Below are 16,848 nucleotides of genomic sequence, written 5' to 3' on the forward strand. Positions count from 1 at the left end.
TTTTACACAGACCACAGCCCCCCTCTGGCTCCCCTCCCTGACCCACCCCACCAAGAGGTTTTCCAAGCCCTTCCAGTTCCCGGGGCAAGTGGAGACAGGCTCATGGCTGGTGTGTGTGTGGTGTATGTGTGTGTGTGGTGTGTGTGTGAGTGTGTGTGTGTGTGTATGTGTCTCCACCTTGGGGACTCCAGTCAGCAACTGCTGGGAGAGGAGGGGGCAAGGGGTGGGAACAACATTTAAACAAACACAAAAAAGTCATTAAAAAACTATTTCTGAAACAATGATTTAGGATGTTTGTGATTTGCCAGCCTTGCTCTAGATGCCGTATTACCAATGATTTCCTGTGGTGGGGGCTTGTCACTGTTTACTGAGTCATTTACCAACTGCTGGCCTAGGCATGACCGCGGGCCCCCCCAGCCCCGGCTGGGCGCAGCGCCTGTGCTCCGTGTTAGAAAGGTTTCTATAATTACATATAGAGATATAAAGATATATGTAATTTGGGGGGGCCTTTTCCTTGCACATTTTACAGTTACCTCATTTTTCCCATGTATGTATTTGAGAAAATGCTAATATATAGAGAAAAAAAATGGTTCTTAAAGCTTAAACGTGTAGTTTTTTCCCATTCCATTGGAGTCACATTGGTTTGTAGCATTTAACATAACTAGTATGTTGTATTATATATATGTGTATACTGATTGAAATTTTTAACAGATTTGTACTTTTTTTAAAATGAAAGTTGCTAGTTCTGCTTGACCAAGTAGTGCAATCATTATTTTTTTTAATATTGTTGCTGATTTCAGAGGGATATTCACTAATAAATGTATGATGTATACCAAGTATGGCTCAAGCTGCCATTGGCTGCCTGTGTTTCTTCGGTGGGAAGCAGAGGGCAGGGAGAAGTGTCAGCTGTGGAGCCTGGGCTGGAGTCCCTGCAGCCTGTTGGCACGACAGGAACATCACTTACCAGAGTCCTGTGGGTTCTGGGGCCCAGTGCAATGGCTCAATGGCCAAATCTTCACCTTGCACGTGCCAGGATCCCATATGGGCGCCAGCTCATGTTCCAGCTGCTCCGCTTCCCATCCAGCTCCCTGCCTCTGGCCTTGGGGACGCAGTCAAGGACGGCCCAAAGCTTTGGGACCCTGCACCCATGTGGGAAACCCAGGAGAAGCTCCTGACTCCGGGCTTCGGATCAGTTCAGTTGTGGATGTTGTGGCCAGTTGGAGATTGAGTCAGCGAATGGGGGAATCTCTTTCAATGTAGGGTCTTTCCTGACTACATTGGGGATCAGGTCTGTCAAAAGGACTTGGGGGTTTGCTTTATCTTATGACTTAGTCCCGTTGCCACCCATTCCCACCGAATATTTGGAAGAAAAGGCAGAGAGAACTTGAAAATACTGGTTCAGTCTTCAGATGCTTGCACACAGCTGAGGTTGGGCCAGGAGTCTGGGTTCCCTACATGGGTGGTGACTGGGATCCATGTGTTTGAGCCATCCTGCACTGCCTTCCCAGTGCACCAGGAGGAGGCGGGACTGGAGGTGGAGCAGGGAGGACTTGAACTGGTGCACAGGAGCCAGTGTAACAGGTCGTGGCGTCAAATGCCATGCCACACTGCTGGGCCATGGCTCTGTGCAGGATGCTTCGTTTTCTTAACTCAGTGTCACCCTGGGGAAGACCATTTTTCCCAAGAATTCCATCAGTATTTCTGGGATTAAGCCTTGTTAAGGTAACTTTGGTTTGATGATCTGTCTGAATCATTTGCTACTCTTGGCAGTAGAATGGTGCCATTAGCAGGGCCCGTGTTACGTATCCCATCTCCCACCCGTGGACACCTCCAATACTTCATGGAGGTGACTCATACCCGGTGGGAGACAGGGTTGCAATCCTCTCGCCTTTCCGACTGCACCTGCGGGAACATTGGCATGAGGGCCCTGTGTCTGGTGCCACCAAACAGCCTTGATCGAACAATTTCAGTCTTGATATCTGCAAATGAGGGGACAAGATCAATCAGGTGGTCCCTTAAGTATGTTGCAGAAAGTATCCAGTGGTGTCTAATAGGGTTTGCACTCTTCGTTTTTAAAAGGTGGAAAGATCCCAGATACATAAAGGGCGTGTTTGAGAAAGTGAATCAAAGGCGAGAGTGGGAAGTGTTTCTGCCTTCCATCTGAAGCCCCGGGAAGAGGGACCGCCCCCTGCGTGTTGCCAGTCTTCATCTGCTGTTGGGAAGGGGCGTGGTTTCATGATCCTGCACCAGGTCCCTAGTGAGGGGAAGTACTTCCTGGGGAGGAGTCACTGGTTGATAGATAGGTGGGTGGGATTAACAAAGAGGATGGGGTTAACCAGCTTCCCACTGGTGATCCTAAGCTTCCAAACTACTTGTCCCACTGTAATTACCCCCTCATGGATTTATGACCCTTAATGTAAGGATTGCTGAAGGGTACAGACTTACATCTTCTGTAGTTACTTCCTGCTGGTTAGGGGCATAGGTTTGGAACTATTTCCTCTAATGGACCCTTCTCATGTGCTGGGCAATTTCTACTCAGTACAAATGATTATGTTTCCTGTATCTTCATCTTTACTCTGAGATGTTGTTGTGTTGACTGTTTAATTGGGCAATGTGTCGGGTTCTGGTGCCTGACATGAGACAAAAAGATGGGCTCCCTGGCAACACCCAAAGCCACTGTTGAGCCTTTCCTACCATGGGTGCTGAAACCCGGGCTGGCCCAGGAGCCCCAGCATGCCTGGACTCTCGGCCCCCTGACTGCCATGGTTCAGCCTCTCCCGCATGCTGGTAGGTGCAGCGACCTGACCCAGGGAAGCTCCTAATTACAGCTCTACCTGCCTCAAAAGCCCTAATTGACCCCAACAGCAAGAAAGTGAGGGCAATTTTCTCACCCCCCACCCCACCGTGTGTAGATCTATCACTAAGTAATAGCGAACCAGGTTCGGATCAGCTCAGCTCTGGCCATTGCAGCTGCTTGGGGAGTGAACCAACAGACAGAAAATCTTCCTCTGTGTCTCCTTCTCTTTGTATATTTGATGTTCCAATAAAAACAAAGCCTTAAAAAATAATAGGGAACTATGGATCCTGGCGCGATAGCCTACTAAAGTCTTCGCATTGCACTGTGATCCTATTGATGGCTACCACGGTGGCCGGAGAAGGGTGGAGTTTGCCTCCAATCAAACCCAGAACGGATGGCAGAATTCTCTGGGTCCCTCAGGCAGTGAGACCACCGCTGCACCAATGAGGGGCACAGACCCACATGCCCCCACCAATAAGGGCCAAGGCAAGCCCCGTTTCATCTTCCGTGTCAAGGAGAGTTTAAAAGAGCCCCTTCCCCGTCTCTTCCGCGCTCTTCTTCCTCTGCAGCTCACTCCTTCACGTCTGTCTTCCTGTTGCACGGGGAAGGGAAGCCATGACCGTGATTCCCTGAAATAAAGGCCATCTACATTCTTTTCATCTATTCGGCTGAGTTATTCTTTCCCTGATGGCCGGCAAATCTAACATTTGGCGAGCGGCAAAGCTAACACCTATATTAGTGCCAGTTCTAATCCCAGCTGCCTCACTCCCCATCCAGCTCCCTGCTTGTGGCCTGGGAAAGCAGTCGAGGACGGCCCAATGCATTGGGACCCTGCACCTGCGTGGGAGACCCAGAAGAATCTCCGGGCTCCTAGCTTTGAATTGGTGTAGCTCCGACTGTTGCGGTCACTTGGGGAGTGAATCATCAGAAGATCTTCCTGTCTCTCCTCCTCTTTGTATGTCTGACTTTCCAATAATAATATAAAACAGACAAAAGTATGATGGCACACTGGTACAGTTAACAAAGAGTTGGCATTAACCAGGCCCAGAATACCAGCCAGCTATTGGCTGCTTTTCTCCCTGAAGTGTAACACTTGCTTAGATACAAGGCAAAGCAGGCTATTGTCTACAGCTTGGGGGGGTTTGTATATTTACAGATTTATCTATTTTTATTAGAAAGATACACAGAGAGGAGGAGAGACAGAGGAAGATCTTCTGTCCGATGATTCACTACCTAAGTGGCAGCAATGGCTGGAGCTGAGCCGATCTGAAGCAAGAAGCCAGGAGCATCTTCCAGGTCTCCCACACGGGTGCAGGGTCCCAAGGCTTTGGGTCGTCCTTGACTGTTTCCCCAGGTCACAAGCAGGAAGCTGGATGGTAAGCAGAGCTGCTAAGATTAGAACTGGCACCCATATGGGATCCCAGCGCGTTCAGAGCGAGGACTTCAGCCGCCACGCTATTGTGCTGGGCACCGTTTTTGTTTTGTTTTGTTTCATCAGAAAGGCAGATTTACAGAGAGAAGGAGAGACAGATAGATCTTCCATCTGCTGGTTCATTCACCAAATGGCCACAATAGCCATAGCTGGAGCTGAGCTGATTTGAAGCCAGGAGCCTCTACTGCATCTCTCATGTGAGTTCAGGGTCCCAAATGTTTGGGCCGCCTTCCACTGCTTCCCAGGCCACAAGCAGGGAGCCAGATGGGAAGTGGAGCAGTCAGGAGAAGAACCGATGATCATATGGGATCCAAGTGCTTGAAGGGAAAGATGAGCTAACTGAGTCATTACGCTAGGCCCCTTATCCATTTAGCTTAAAAAAATAAAAATCAACTATGCTGGCATACCGGTATAGGTAACACAGAATTGGCATTAAGTAGGACCAGAATGTCTGACAAATGCTGGCTACTTTTAATCCAGCAATATGACGTTTGTCCAAGTAGAAGGCAAACTAGGCAGTTGCCTACAGCTAGAGTTCTAGGATTTAAAAAAAGAAGATCTTCCATCCACTGGTTCACTTCCCAAATGGCCGCAACAGCCGAAGCTGAGCCGATCCAAAGCCAGGACCCAGGAGTCTCTTCTGGGTCTCCCACGTGGGTGCAGGGACCCAAGGCTTTGGGCCATCCTCGACTGCTTTCCCAGGCCACAAGCAGGGAGCTGGATGGGAAGTGGAGCTGCTGAGATTAGAACCGGCACCCATATGGGATCCTGGCAGGTGCAAGGTGAGGACTTTATCCTCTAGACTACTGTGCCAGGCCCCAAAATAAACTAAATCTTAAAAAAATTGATAAATCTTGTAAGAAAAGATTTTTCTGTATCATCTCCTTCTCTGACTTTCCAATAAAAAATCAATTTTTTAAAAAGACTACATATATAAATTTAAATTTTTCTTTCATTTAGTTACATTCTATTTCTGATGCTGTTCACGTAGTTAAGACAGATGCGTGTCCATGTGGACCAGTGATTAGGGTGGGAAGGGTTGAGGAATAGAGCAAGGTGGATGAGACCATTGCTTACAATTCCTCTTTCTTCTTCCCGTATCTGGGGAGAGGATGGAGAGAAGGGGAGAGGGCTGCTCCCAGCATCCTAACACATCAGTACCCAGGAACAGGGGACAGCCACTCAGTGTCATCCCAGGGTCACCAATGTGCAGCATGCTCTGGGGGTTCTTAAGTGGTTTCAGTAGTTCTGACATGCTGGTGATTTTGTTGCTCCAAAGATGAGGAAATCCTTCCAAGGTCCATTGGCTGACAATAGTCCACCCTAGAGTCTCCACTTACCCAGATACTTACTGTCGAAGCTCGGCCAAGAGCTTTGTCCATTGTGTTCTGCCCTCCATCCTCTGCCCAGGTACTAGATGCCCTCTGCAGGCCTCAGTGAGCTGTCATGGCCCCCATATGCATCTGCGCATGCCATCTGCTGCACAGGCGCCAGCAACTGAGGAGGCCCATCCTCACACTAAACTCTGTGGTGAGACCACGAATCCTGTGATTTTCTCTGTGGTTGGATTTCTGAGTCTAGTGGTCTAGTTGGAAGAGTCCCCCAAGGAAACCTTGCCAGAGGTGACCCCAGACCTGACTCTGTTCTGTGCCAGCCAGTGTAGAGTCTGGCTCAGTCCATCACTCACATTGTAGTTGCCAGTTAGTTCTATCCCCAGCCCCATCTCATACTTGGACCAGTGGATGCTGTGGCCCAGCCCAGCAGTACCCAACGTGTACTTGGGCCTCGTGCACACCAGCATGAATTGCAGCCTAGTCAAGAAGCTACCATCAGGCCTACCCCCATGGCTCCAACACATCTCAGTATGTGCAGCAAACTGGTCCAGTCTGTCCTGTATCCTATTTGGCTTTTGTACACATCAATGGGTGTTGCAGCCTAGCTCAGCCCAACTGACCCCACTGTCCAGCCCACACCTGTGCTGGCAGGTGCTACTTCCTGTCTAGGCAGGCCCTCCCCCAGCCCTGGTTCTCAGGCTCACCAGTGGGAGCTGCAACCAATCAGAGGGGTGTCCACAGTGTGTCTACGAAGTCCACTCCTAGCCCCAGACCTTGCATTTTCCATGTGGTTCTGTGGTCTAGCTTGACAGGGCTTGCCCTGATTCCCGGCACTTGCCAGCGGATGCATGGTCAATCCAGACCAACCTGCACTTCACCTGGCTCGTGCCTGTGCCAGTGGATGTGGTTACTTAGTCCAGCCTGGATCTTGCCCTAACCCAGCTCACATGCAGGTGCAGGGCTTTGTAACCTTCCCCAGCCTGGTCTGCCCCAGTCCTGGCTCTCCAGATCAGCAGCAGGAGTACTGGTTCAGCAGCAGAGCTCCTGCAGCCCCCTACTGGGCTCACCTCCCTCCTTCCCTGGGGTCTTACACGTGCTAGTGGGTGCTGTGGCCCAGTCTGGCACAGCCTGCCTCATTTCAGCATTTACGGGCAGGTGTTGCAGCCTGGCTCAGCCTGGCCTGCCCTTAGTTTCAGTCCATGGTGATGGGTGCTGCTGCCTAACCCAGCCCAGCCAGGCCACAGTCCAGGCCCTAATGTGAACTGGCTGGTGTTACAGCCGCACTTGGCCTGTCCTGCGCTCCACCCTAGTTCTCATCTCTGCCAGGGGCTGTTATGAACTGGACAGGCCTGGCCCACCCCCAGAACTGACCCACAGGTACACCATGAGTACCGTACCCTGGCCTAGGCTGGGAGCAGCCCAGCCTCAGTTCTTGTGCTCACTTGCAGGGACTGTCTTGACAGGAGTTCCCCAAGCCTCTTTATCACATCACCTCCCACAGATCTTGTGTGCACGAGTGGGTTCTTGGCCTAGCCTGACTCAGCTCACTTCCCGTTCTGACAAGGTCAAGGACAATGAGAGACAGAGAAAGGTCTTCCATCTTCTGGTTCACTCCCCCAAATGGCCACAATGTCCAGAGCTGGGCAGATCTGAAGTAGAGAGCCAGGAGCTTCTTCCAGCCTACCTACCATGTGGGTGCAGGGGCTCAAAGAATTGGGTCATCCTCTGCTAGCTTCCCAAGGTCATAAGCTAGGAGCTGAATCAGAAGCAGAGCAGTCAGGACTGGTGCCCATTCGGGATGCCAATGTCACAAGCAGAGGATGCTATGTCACCACGCCAGCCCCTTCCTTGTTTCCTGGCCCAGCTTTCTGGGAAGGCAGTGTTTGGGTCTCTACCAACCCCTTAGGAGATGCAGGCAGAGTTCCTGGCTCCTGGCTTTGGAGCTAGCTGCTGTGGCCAGTTGGAAGATCTCTGTTTCATTATTTCCAAGTCAATAAATCTTGTGTTTCTAAACCTCTGCTTTCCCAGGTGTATTAGCAGAGAGTCACAAGCGGGGCAGCCCACTCCCATCCAGCTCCCTGCTTGTGGCAGCAGAGGACGGCCCAAAGCCATGGGACCCTGCACCCACACGGGAGATCAGGAAGAAGCCCCTGGTCCTGATCAGCTCAGCTCAAGTCTGGGGACTAAACCAGCACATGGAAGATCTTTCTCTCCTTCTCTCTGTAAACCTTTTTTTTTAATATTTATTTTTATTACAAAGTCAGATATACAGAGAAGAGGAGAGACACAGAGGAAGATCTTCCATCTGACGATTCACTCCCCAAGTGGCCACAGTGGCCGCAATGGCTGGTGCTGTGCCGATCCGAAGCCAAGAGCCAGGAACTTCTTCCAGGTCTCCCATGCAGGTGCAGGGTCCCAAGGCTTTGGGTCATCCTTGACTGCTTTCCCAGGCCACAGGGAGGGAGCTGGATGGGAAGTGGAGCTGCCGGGATTAGAACCGGCGCCCATATGGGATCTCAGTGTTTTCAAGGCGAGGACTTTAGCTGCTAGACCACTGCGCCGGGTCCTCTCTCTGTAAATCTTAAAACAAAACAAAACAAAACAAAACAAAAACTTACAAAAAAAAGTGCAGCAACTCAGACCCGACCTAGAGCATATGTGATGTTAGCATTGCAGGGCAGGGCAGCCTTTCACCCCCTAACTTATTCCCCAGAGAGCCGCAACAGCCAGGTACAGGCCAGGCCAAAGCCAGCCAGGAGCCAGGAACTCCATCTGGGTCTCCTAGGTGCGTGGCAGAAGCCAATGTGTTGGACCCCTATTCCACTGCTTTGCTGGATAAATGAGCAGGAAGCCGATCGGCAGAGCAGGCAGGAGTGGAACGTGCACCCTTGACAAGGGCTGGTGTAACTGGCTGAGCCAATGTCAGCCCCTTCAGTGGTTTCTTCCGACCTCAGGTGAGTAAGTTCTTGCACAGTTGCTAGACTGAGTGGCAGGGGGCTCAGCTTCCATTTTATGCGTACACTGAACACATGAAAGCCCCAGCTCTCTCAGTAAGCAACAGGACGGCCTGCAGATGACAAGAACCTGAGACAGCAAAGAGCTCTTCATACAAGAGCAAGTCAGTGGGGACCAAAAAGGTAGAGAACTAGGCACTATAATCTCCTCTTCCTTACAAATCAACATATGGGGCCCGGCGGTGTGGCCTAGCGGCTAAAGTCCTTGCCTTGAACGCCCAGGGATCCCATATGGGCACCGGTTCTAATCCCGGCAGCTCCACTTCCCATCCAGCTCCCTGTTTGTGGCCTGGGAAAGCAATCGAGGACGGCCCAAAGGTTTGGGACCCTGCACCCGCGTGGGAGATCAGGAAGAGGTTCCTGGTTCCCGGCTTCGGATCGGCGTGTACCAGCCGTTGCGCTCACTTGGGGAGTGACTCATCGATGGAAGGTCTTCCTCTCTGTCTCTCCTCCTCTCTGTATATCTGACTTTGTAATGAAAATAAACAAAAATCTTAAAAAAAAAAAATCAACATATGAACAAACCCCTAAGGGGGATATTCATACAGTGCAAAACCTGGTGCTTTTTTCCAGCCACTTCTTTGCAAGGACACGGTCTAATCTAATACAATTGATCAATACCTCAAAAAAACCAAGTCATTACTATAAGAAAATATTACTTCAAAGTGAGGGAGTCTTCATTAAGCCTCATGGAAAAAGTCATGAAATCATGCAAGCATCTCAAAATCTGGGGCACCAAAGTAAACTTACCTTTGAAATCCGCTGCCCTTGAATTCTCTGCCTCCTGGTACATTCCCGGAGAGAAGGGGAACATTTACTGGGTTTTCAGGCACTCACAGAATCAGGATGTAATCTACAAACCTAGCTCGAGACACACGGTGTTGTGTTTATGTACAGTTGGAGATGTTAAAGCCAAGTTAGAGTTTGCCTGAGGTCACTAGAACGTGCTAAGGTGGCACTTCTCACTTGTTTGACAACTCAACGCCTGGTTCTCTCCCTGCCCAAGGACGGTTTCTAGCCTTTCCTACACATACAGAAAACTCTCTACCACAACAGAAGGACTCACAGCTGCTTATCAAAGTTTTGTTATAAAACATTTAATGTTAACCTACAATACAATGTAAACTTTTATGAAAAAAATTTGAAGTACACTAGATTTTTTTTTTTTCAGTAAGTTATCACGGAACTATTCAGGTGCAGTACAAGCTGGGGCACCGCATCCTTTGTGGATGGATTTCCCATCGCTGCGTTTCTCACAAGTCCTAAGAAACCCAGGTGTCTGGTGTTCGGCGCAGCTCCTCGTTCAGGAACCAGGCACCAACACCCACGATTTTGCATTCTGGGTGTTAGCACACCTTACAGTCATTTTCTGGAACGCTTTCCTTGGCCTTGGCACCATGAGCGATTTTCATAATAACTGCTTGGTTGAAGAACTGAGGTTCCTTGGAAGTTTAGCTTTTGAGAGGGAAAAATATTCTCCTCATGGCCATCTCTTTTCCAAATCTCAAGGTGGTGGCAAGCAAAGAGTAATAAATATTTGTTGCAAGAAATGCTGCAGGAGTGGAGGAAACAAACCGCCAGGGTCCATCCACCAAGGCTGTGAAGATGCAAGCGACCCCGACAGTCTGTGCTTGGTCACCCCAGTGGCTACAGCCTCGGCCTCAGGAGCAGAGTAGCTAACCTGAACCGAATTCCCGTTTCGTTGATGACTTGCCATTTGGAAACAACAGCTCTAAGATCCCAGAAGCGAAGCAGAAAGAGCAAGGGCTTGCGGACAGATGGCTGGCTTCTCAGTACTTTCTCCCAGAGGTCCGTGGGAGCGACAGATTGTCACAAAGTGACAGAATGTGCAGCGCATGTTCTCCTCGGGAGGAAGGGAAATGACACCTAGGCGGCAGGAAGGGGCATGTGCTCCATTCAAGCGAAGCCTCTGCAAGTCCACAGCAAACAGGCAGGCTGACCCTGGAGGTGGACGAGAGCTCGCCCGGCATCCGGCCTCCGTCACTGAGCAAGTAATCAGAAGGCGAGAAGCATAAAGTGCACGTTACAGGACAGGATGACACTGAATTAAGGGGGGGGGGGCAGGGGAAGACCACAACTGTCCCAAAGACTGTGGTTAAGACAGTAACACGACAGACCTAGTCTACCAAGTGGCAGGTGACAGGGAGGCTCGGAGTGAAGCAAACTCCCCTGTGCACAGCTGCTGGCAGGAGGCAGATGTCACGTGAGGCTAGGAGGAGGCCATGGCTTACTGTAAGGTTTGCTTCAGGTTAAATTCTATCACCATGAGGTGGCAACTTCCCTCTCACTTGGCCTAGCACAGCACAGAACAAAGTAGCAGAGAGCTGTGGCAGCCAGCAACACAGCCGGATTCTCCTAGAGACGGAATCTGGACACCTGTGCCAAGGCCACTGGGGCACTCTCAGCTTTTCCAGGTAACACCCAGGAGGTGACACAACTTTCCCTCATGGTGTTTACCTGAGGACAGCAAGGAGAAAAGCGACCACACCTAAGCAGGCGATCCTTAGGTTTTATTGAAGCTGAGAGAGAGAACCTTTGGAGACTACCGTGTACCAAGTGAGGCTTTATTTGACTTGAGGCCCCTGTCCTCATTTTAACTTTAGCAGGTTGCAGTCTTGCGAGCCTACTCCAGTCTAACCTCGAAACACTTTGGAACACTTGTCAGTGCATACCAGCAGCCAACACACATGGCCTGACCCATTCGTTCATTAACCATGAACTCAACTACACACAAAACAAGGATAAGAAAAACAGCCCTATTCCTTCACTACAGCAGGAGAGGATAAAAGATGCTTCCAGCAGATGGCTCCATCACAAAGCAGAATGTGGTTTCCAACAGTTCACACAGCGAGGGGCTGTGTGCTGCATCCAAGGCCTCTGGGTTTTTGCTATCCTCAGAAACCACCAGGACCCTATTTCTACTGAGCCAGGGCACTCTTCGGTGGTTCTGCCAGCTCCTTTGCGACTCCTCTGGAAAGGCATCATGCTTAACTCGGGAAGGTTCTGGGCTAGGGGGGAGGGCGGCGGGAGGCGAGGAAAGCATGCGCAGGCCAGAAGAGGAATGGAGAGCTGCTGTCCTCTGGGTCAGACCCCATAACCACCACCTGGGCCACATGCCAAGGACACTCTGCAGTTGGGTGTGGCCTGTGTGCATAGACATTCACAGCATACACGCGTTTCTGTATGGATGCAGCCACTGTGAGGCTACAAACCAAGGTCTCCTCCCACTGCTCCAATTAGGGCACACTGGTGGCAAGAGGACACAAGAGTTGGACCAAAAAGAATGACCTCCCTGGGACCATGAGAGGGACAAGTGGCAGAAGCATAAACCAACCCAGGGCACCTTTATTACACTATGCATGGGCTTAAGAATTGGCTCTTATTAAATATTAAGGGGAAAAAAAATACACCTATGTTTGCCGTATTCCTTTGGTCATTACAAAGCAAAAGAACCAATGAAAGTTATTCATACATTGTGGGCAGTTCCACAAGACCCCTGCCATGCGCTTCCTCGTCCCCCTCTCCTCCGGATGTCAGAGACACGAGTCCTCAGGAGATGCTGCAGCAGCAGGCAGAGGGAGGCTTTTCACTTTTATTTTCCATAAAAGTAAGAATGAGTAAGAACGAGTGGGAACGTCCCTTCCTCGGGGTTGGAGGTGCACTCTCCGATGGCTGGCAGGTGCGCGGTGCAGAGGCCAGCGGGAAGGGTGGGCTTGTCGAGCAGGGCCGACCACTGCTCACCTCGTGCACACAGAGGTGTTGACTCTCGCAGGCAGCATGGTTTCTGATCCTTCCTTAGGATGCAGCAGTCTTTTAAAAAAAATATTGTATTATAATAATAATAATATGAATCTCTTTTTTGTGTATGTTTTCTGTTTTCGTTTTATCCATTTCTTTCAGGGATAGGGGTGTAAGGGGAGAGCAAGAAAGTGTCATTCGTCTGTCAGGTCCTGAACAAAGAGAACTTCTGTGTGGCTCAGTCCGGCTTCCTGCAGCGTAGGGGGGTTGGGCCACTCTGCTGAAGGGACACAAGGCAGCACCCGCCTGGGAAAATTAGCTTCAATCTGAAACTTTTCAGGGCTTTCCTTCAAGGAGAACAAGAAGTCGTGGATTACCTGCAGAGATCATAGAAACAGGACAATCAGATACACACACACGTACCAACACTCCGCGCCCTCCCCTGCCGTCCAGCTCAAAGCTGCTCATTTCTCCCCAGGTCGATTCTGAGGCAGGAAGTCATCACAGCAGATTCATTGAGATGTTGCTGCTTCCAGGGCAAACATGCAGGGTAATCCTTTGAAAAGAAATTTTTCAGGTGAATGCTATTCCTATTCGGAATGGATTCATGTTTCTTCTTTTGATAACCTGTTTGATATAAAGCTCGATACTTAGAAATAATCACAAAGTTTCAGAAAAGTTGCAAGCATCAAACAGAATTTTTTTCTTTGAATGAACTAAGCGAATTGTTAATCTGATGTCCCAGTAGTCCAGAATAGCTGATAATATTGTTCTGGAAAGTCTTTGTACATAATCTTAGCCCTCAGAATCAACAAAGTTTACTGATCATAAAACAATATTCTTGGGCCCGGTGGCATGGCCTAGCGGCTAAAGTCCTCGCCTTGAATGCCCCGGGATCCCATACAAACGCCGGTTCTAGTCCTGGCAGCTCCACTTCCCATCCAGCTCCCTGCTTGTGGCCTGGGAAAGCAGTTGAGGAGGGCCCAAAGCCTTGGGACCCTGCACCCGTGTGGGAGACCCGGAAGAGGTTCCTGGTTCCCGGCTTCGGATCAGCGCGCACCAGCTGTTGCGGCTCACTTGGGGAGTGAATCATCGGACTGAAGATCTTCCTCTCTGTCTCTCCTCCTCTCTGTATATCTGACTTTGTAATAAAATAAATAAATCTTTAAAACAAACAAACAAACAAAACAATATTCAGTAGTCCACTGGCATCCGGGAGGGATCAACTCGCCTGCCCATCATAGAAACATCTGATGAGGATGTGCGTGACCTACATAAAACGGGGTAGACACACCTATGCTTTCCTCTTGCTAACTTTACCACAGTCTAAAATGCTACCTAAATTAATGTTCCACTGTAGTATACACATTTTTTCATCTGCAAATGATCAGATCTAAGGATGCAGACCCCACGGTGCAGGTGGCTCTGAGTGGATTACACTGTTCAAGTTCTATCCACGTTCTGCCAGCTTTTTAACTTTTAAAAATTTTTATTTTTGCTGGTATTTACACAGTTCGGAAGGATGCATGCCCGTGTGGACCACTGATTAGGGTGGGAACGGTCAAGGAATAGGGGAAAGTGGATGAGATCATGTTTCCAAATTTTTCTTCCTGTATCGGGGGGAAGGGAGACGAGGAGGAGAGAAGCCGCACCCAGTCCCCGGGGATGGGGGATGGCCAGCAGATGTCATCGCAGGGTCCCCGGGTGGAGCATGCTCCAAGGGGACTTCTGCCAGTTATTTTTAGCAGAAGGATCCAGCTGAGACGCATGTGTCACATCTCCTGAGTTTCCTCTTTCGGCCTCACACAGATCGTCCGTGTTTCCATGGCTTGTATAACTTTGCCAGCGCCCAGGTTGTTGGTCACTCGTTTTGTGCAATGTCTGCTGATGTATTCTCTCAGGATTAGATTCACGTTGTGCGTTTCTGGCAGAAATGTTACAGAAAGCCTTCTGTGTGACGCTGTTTGCTACTCGGGCTGAGCACAAGTGCAGTGTAGGGCACCATCTTTGATATCTATCTCACTGAGGTGGTATCTGCCAGGCCTCCCCTCTATTCTGGGTTAACACTATGCAATTATGGACATTCTCTCTTCCTCAAACTTTCCATTTTTTTTTTTTTAATATCAAGGAAGATTCAAGATTTCTGATTAGTCATTACTTATACGAACGTTCCAGCTGTTCCACAGGGAGTCAAACTTGAATGGGCAGGCATCTGCGTCTGAGATGTCCCTATCATTCTCTGAAGAACTCCATTTCCTGACCAAGTTGACCTGGCCCTGGAGGAGCCATGTCTCCCAGGAGCCCTTGCTTTTTTAATAGAATGATGGTGACTACAAGCCAAAATGTAGGTGCTAGGTTTGCCTGCTGCCCCTGGGAGCTCTCCATGGACAGAGAACGTGTCCGTGGGTCCGGCATGGGGGCACAGCTTTGTTGGACTCCCTGCAAGGATGAGCAAGGCCTGTCTCAGCCATCCCGCCCTATTTCGGAGAATCTCATTTCTTTTCACTTGGTTTCTCCACACAATGAGCTCAGCTCAGTGCTGCCCTCCCTGGGATGAAGAAGCACTTCTTTCAGCTAGCTTACCCTGGGACCTTCAGAGAGAGGTTTTTATTTATGAAATTTTTATTTTTAAAAGAAAGATTTTTTGGAACGTTAGAGTTACAGAGAAAAGCAGACAAAGAGAGAGAAAGAGAGAGAGAGAGAGAGAGAGAGATCTCCTATCCTTCAGTTCATTGTCCAGATGGCTGTAATGGTTCTGGATGGGTCAGCCAGAAGGAAGGATTCAGGAGCTGCTTCTGGGTCTCCCACACCGGGAGCAGGAACCCAAATACTTGGCCAGAATCCCACTGCTTTCCTAGGCCATCAGCAGGGATCTGGGTTAGAAATGGAATACCTGGGGCTGCAACGGTAGCCAGGCGGCTAAACTCCTCGCCTTGAACATGCCAGGATCCCACGTGGGCACTGGTTTGGGTCTAAGAGGACCACTTCCCATCCAGCTCCCTGCTTGTAGCCTAGCAAAGCAGTAGAGGACGGCCCAAAGCCTTGGGACCCTGCATCTGCGTGGGAGAACCTGCACCCACGTGGCAGGCTTTGGGCTCCTGGCTTAGCTTTGGCCGCTGCGGTTGCTTGGGGAGTGAATCAATGGACAGAAGATCTTCCTCCCTATCTTTCCTTCTCTCTGTATATCTGCCTTTCCAATTAAAACAAACAAAAAACAAGGAACACCTGGGTTACTAACTGGCACCTATATTGGGGTGCCAACATGCCAGGAAGCAACTTTACCCGCTACATCATAGGACCAAGCTTAGTTCTCAAGTTTTAGTCCACCACTTGCCATTTTGAGATTTCCCCACCCTTTTTAATGACATTTATTTTTAGTGGAAAGGCAGATTCACAGAGAAGGAGAGACAGAGAGAAAGATCTTCCATCAGTGGTTCACCTCCCAAGTGACCACAATGGCCATAGCTGCGCTGATCTGAAGCCAGAAGCCAGGAACTTCGTCCAGGTCTCCCACACAGGTGCAGGCTCCCAAGGCCTTAGGCCGTTCTCGACTGCTTTCCCAGGCCACAAGCAGGGAGCTGGATGGGAAGTGGAGCTGCCGGGACTAGAACCGGCGCCCATAAGGGATACAGTGCATGGAAGGTGAGGATTTTAGCTGCAAGGCTACTGTCCCAGGCCCTCAGTTCCCTCTTCTAGTCTTCAAATGAGTAAAAGACAGACTTTATTTGAAGGTGAAATAATACTTTGTGCTAGTTTTTCATTGCTTAAGAATATGTAACACAGGAACAGAACTAGCATTTTGTGCTTATCAATGATGAAAGAACTGACATCATCAGGACATCGATTACTATCAAAGCTCCTTTGTGGTTAGCAATGGACAAAAAATTAATTATGCTGTAGATGTAGTGTGGATTTCTCACTGATGACTGTTTTTCGTCCTCTTCCTGTGAGCTGGTGGTTTTGATGCAGTTTACACACATTGTCCCCTGAGCCCCTCATCACTGCCCAGACCCAAGCCCTTTCTGCCAAGCAGCTCCTCCAAGAGGCCAGGTTCAAGGCACGTGACACGGCTCTAGAGCACTCCAGCCCGGCAGCCTCATAGCACCGGCTTTGTGAATGCTAACCCAGCACCGTCACACCAAGTTTCTGTGCTTGTCTCCCACTGTTTAATCCCATTTACACTAGCTTCTCCAGCTCACGTGATCATGGCACGTTTTCCCTAAAAATGGCTTTTCAAAGCCTCCAAGGAATAAAGAGTTAATCAATGGCTAGTTCTTTTCTGGTCGCGAAGAGGGACTTTTGTTCCAAATTTCCAACAGACTTTCCCTCCAACACTCTTGAGTCAATTTGTTGGATCTTTCACATTGAACTTTTTGTCTGCCACAATTTTGGGGCTATCCCTTGAAGTCCCACAGAGTTCAGGTGCACAACAAGGAAACTGCTCTGAACGTGTTCCCTAAAATACGCAACGGTCGGTGGGATAGCCTAGTGGCTAAATCCCCGCCTTGCAAC

General features: G+C 49.6%; 1 protein-coding gene across 2 annotated transcripts in view; it reads right to left on the reverse strand.

The window, feature by feature from the left end:
- Window positions 1–11,925: 11,925 nt before the first annotated feature.
- FAF2 (Fas associated factor family member 2) overlaps window positions 11,926–16,848 on the reverse strand; it is a 67,666-nt gene continuing 62,743 nt past the window's right edge. For both annotated transcript variants that reach the window (XM_004587398.3, XM_004587397.2), the window contains exon 11: window positions 11,926–12,713. In XM_004587398.3, the coding sequence (XP_004587455.1) occupies window positions 12,531–12,713 (183 nt within the window). In that variant the 3' untranslated portion in view covers window positions 11,926–12,530. The remainder of the gene's footprint in view (window positions 12,714–16,848) is intronic.

This window comes from Ochotona princeps, chromosome 19 (genome assembly GCF_030435755.1).
Source record: "Ochotona princeps isolate mOchPri1 chromosome 19, mOchPri1.hap1, whole genome shotgun sequence".
Lineage (NCBI taxonomy): Eukaryota > Metazoa > Chordata > Mammalia > Lagomorpha > Ochotonidae > Ochotona > Ochotona princeps.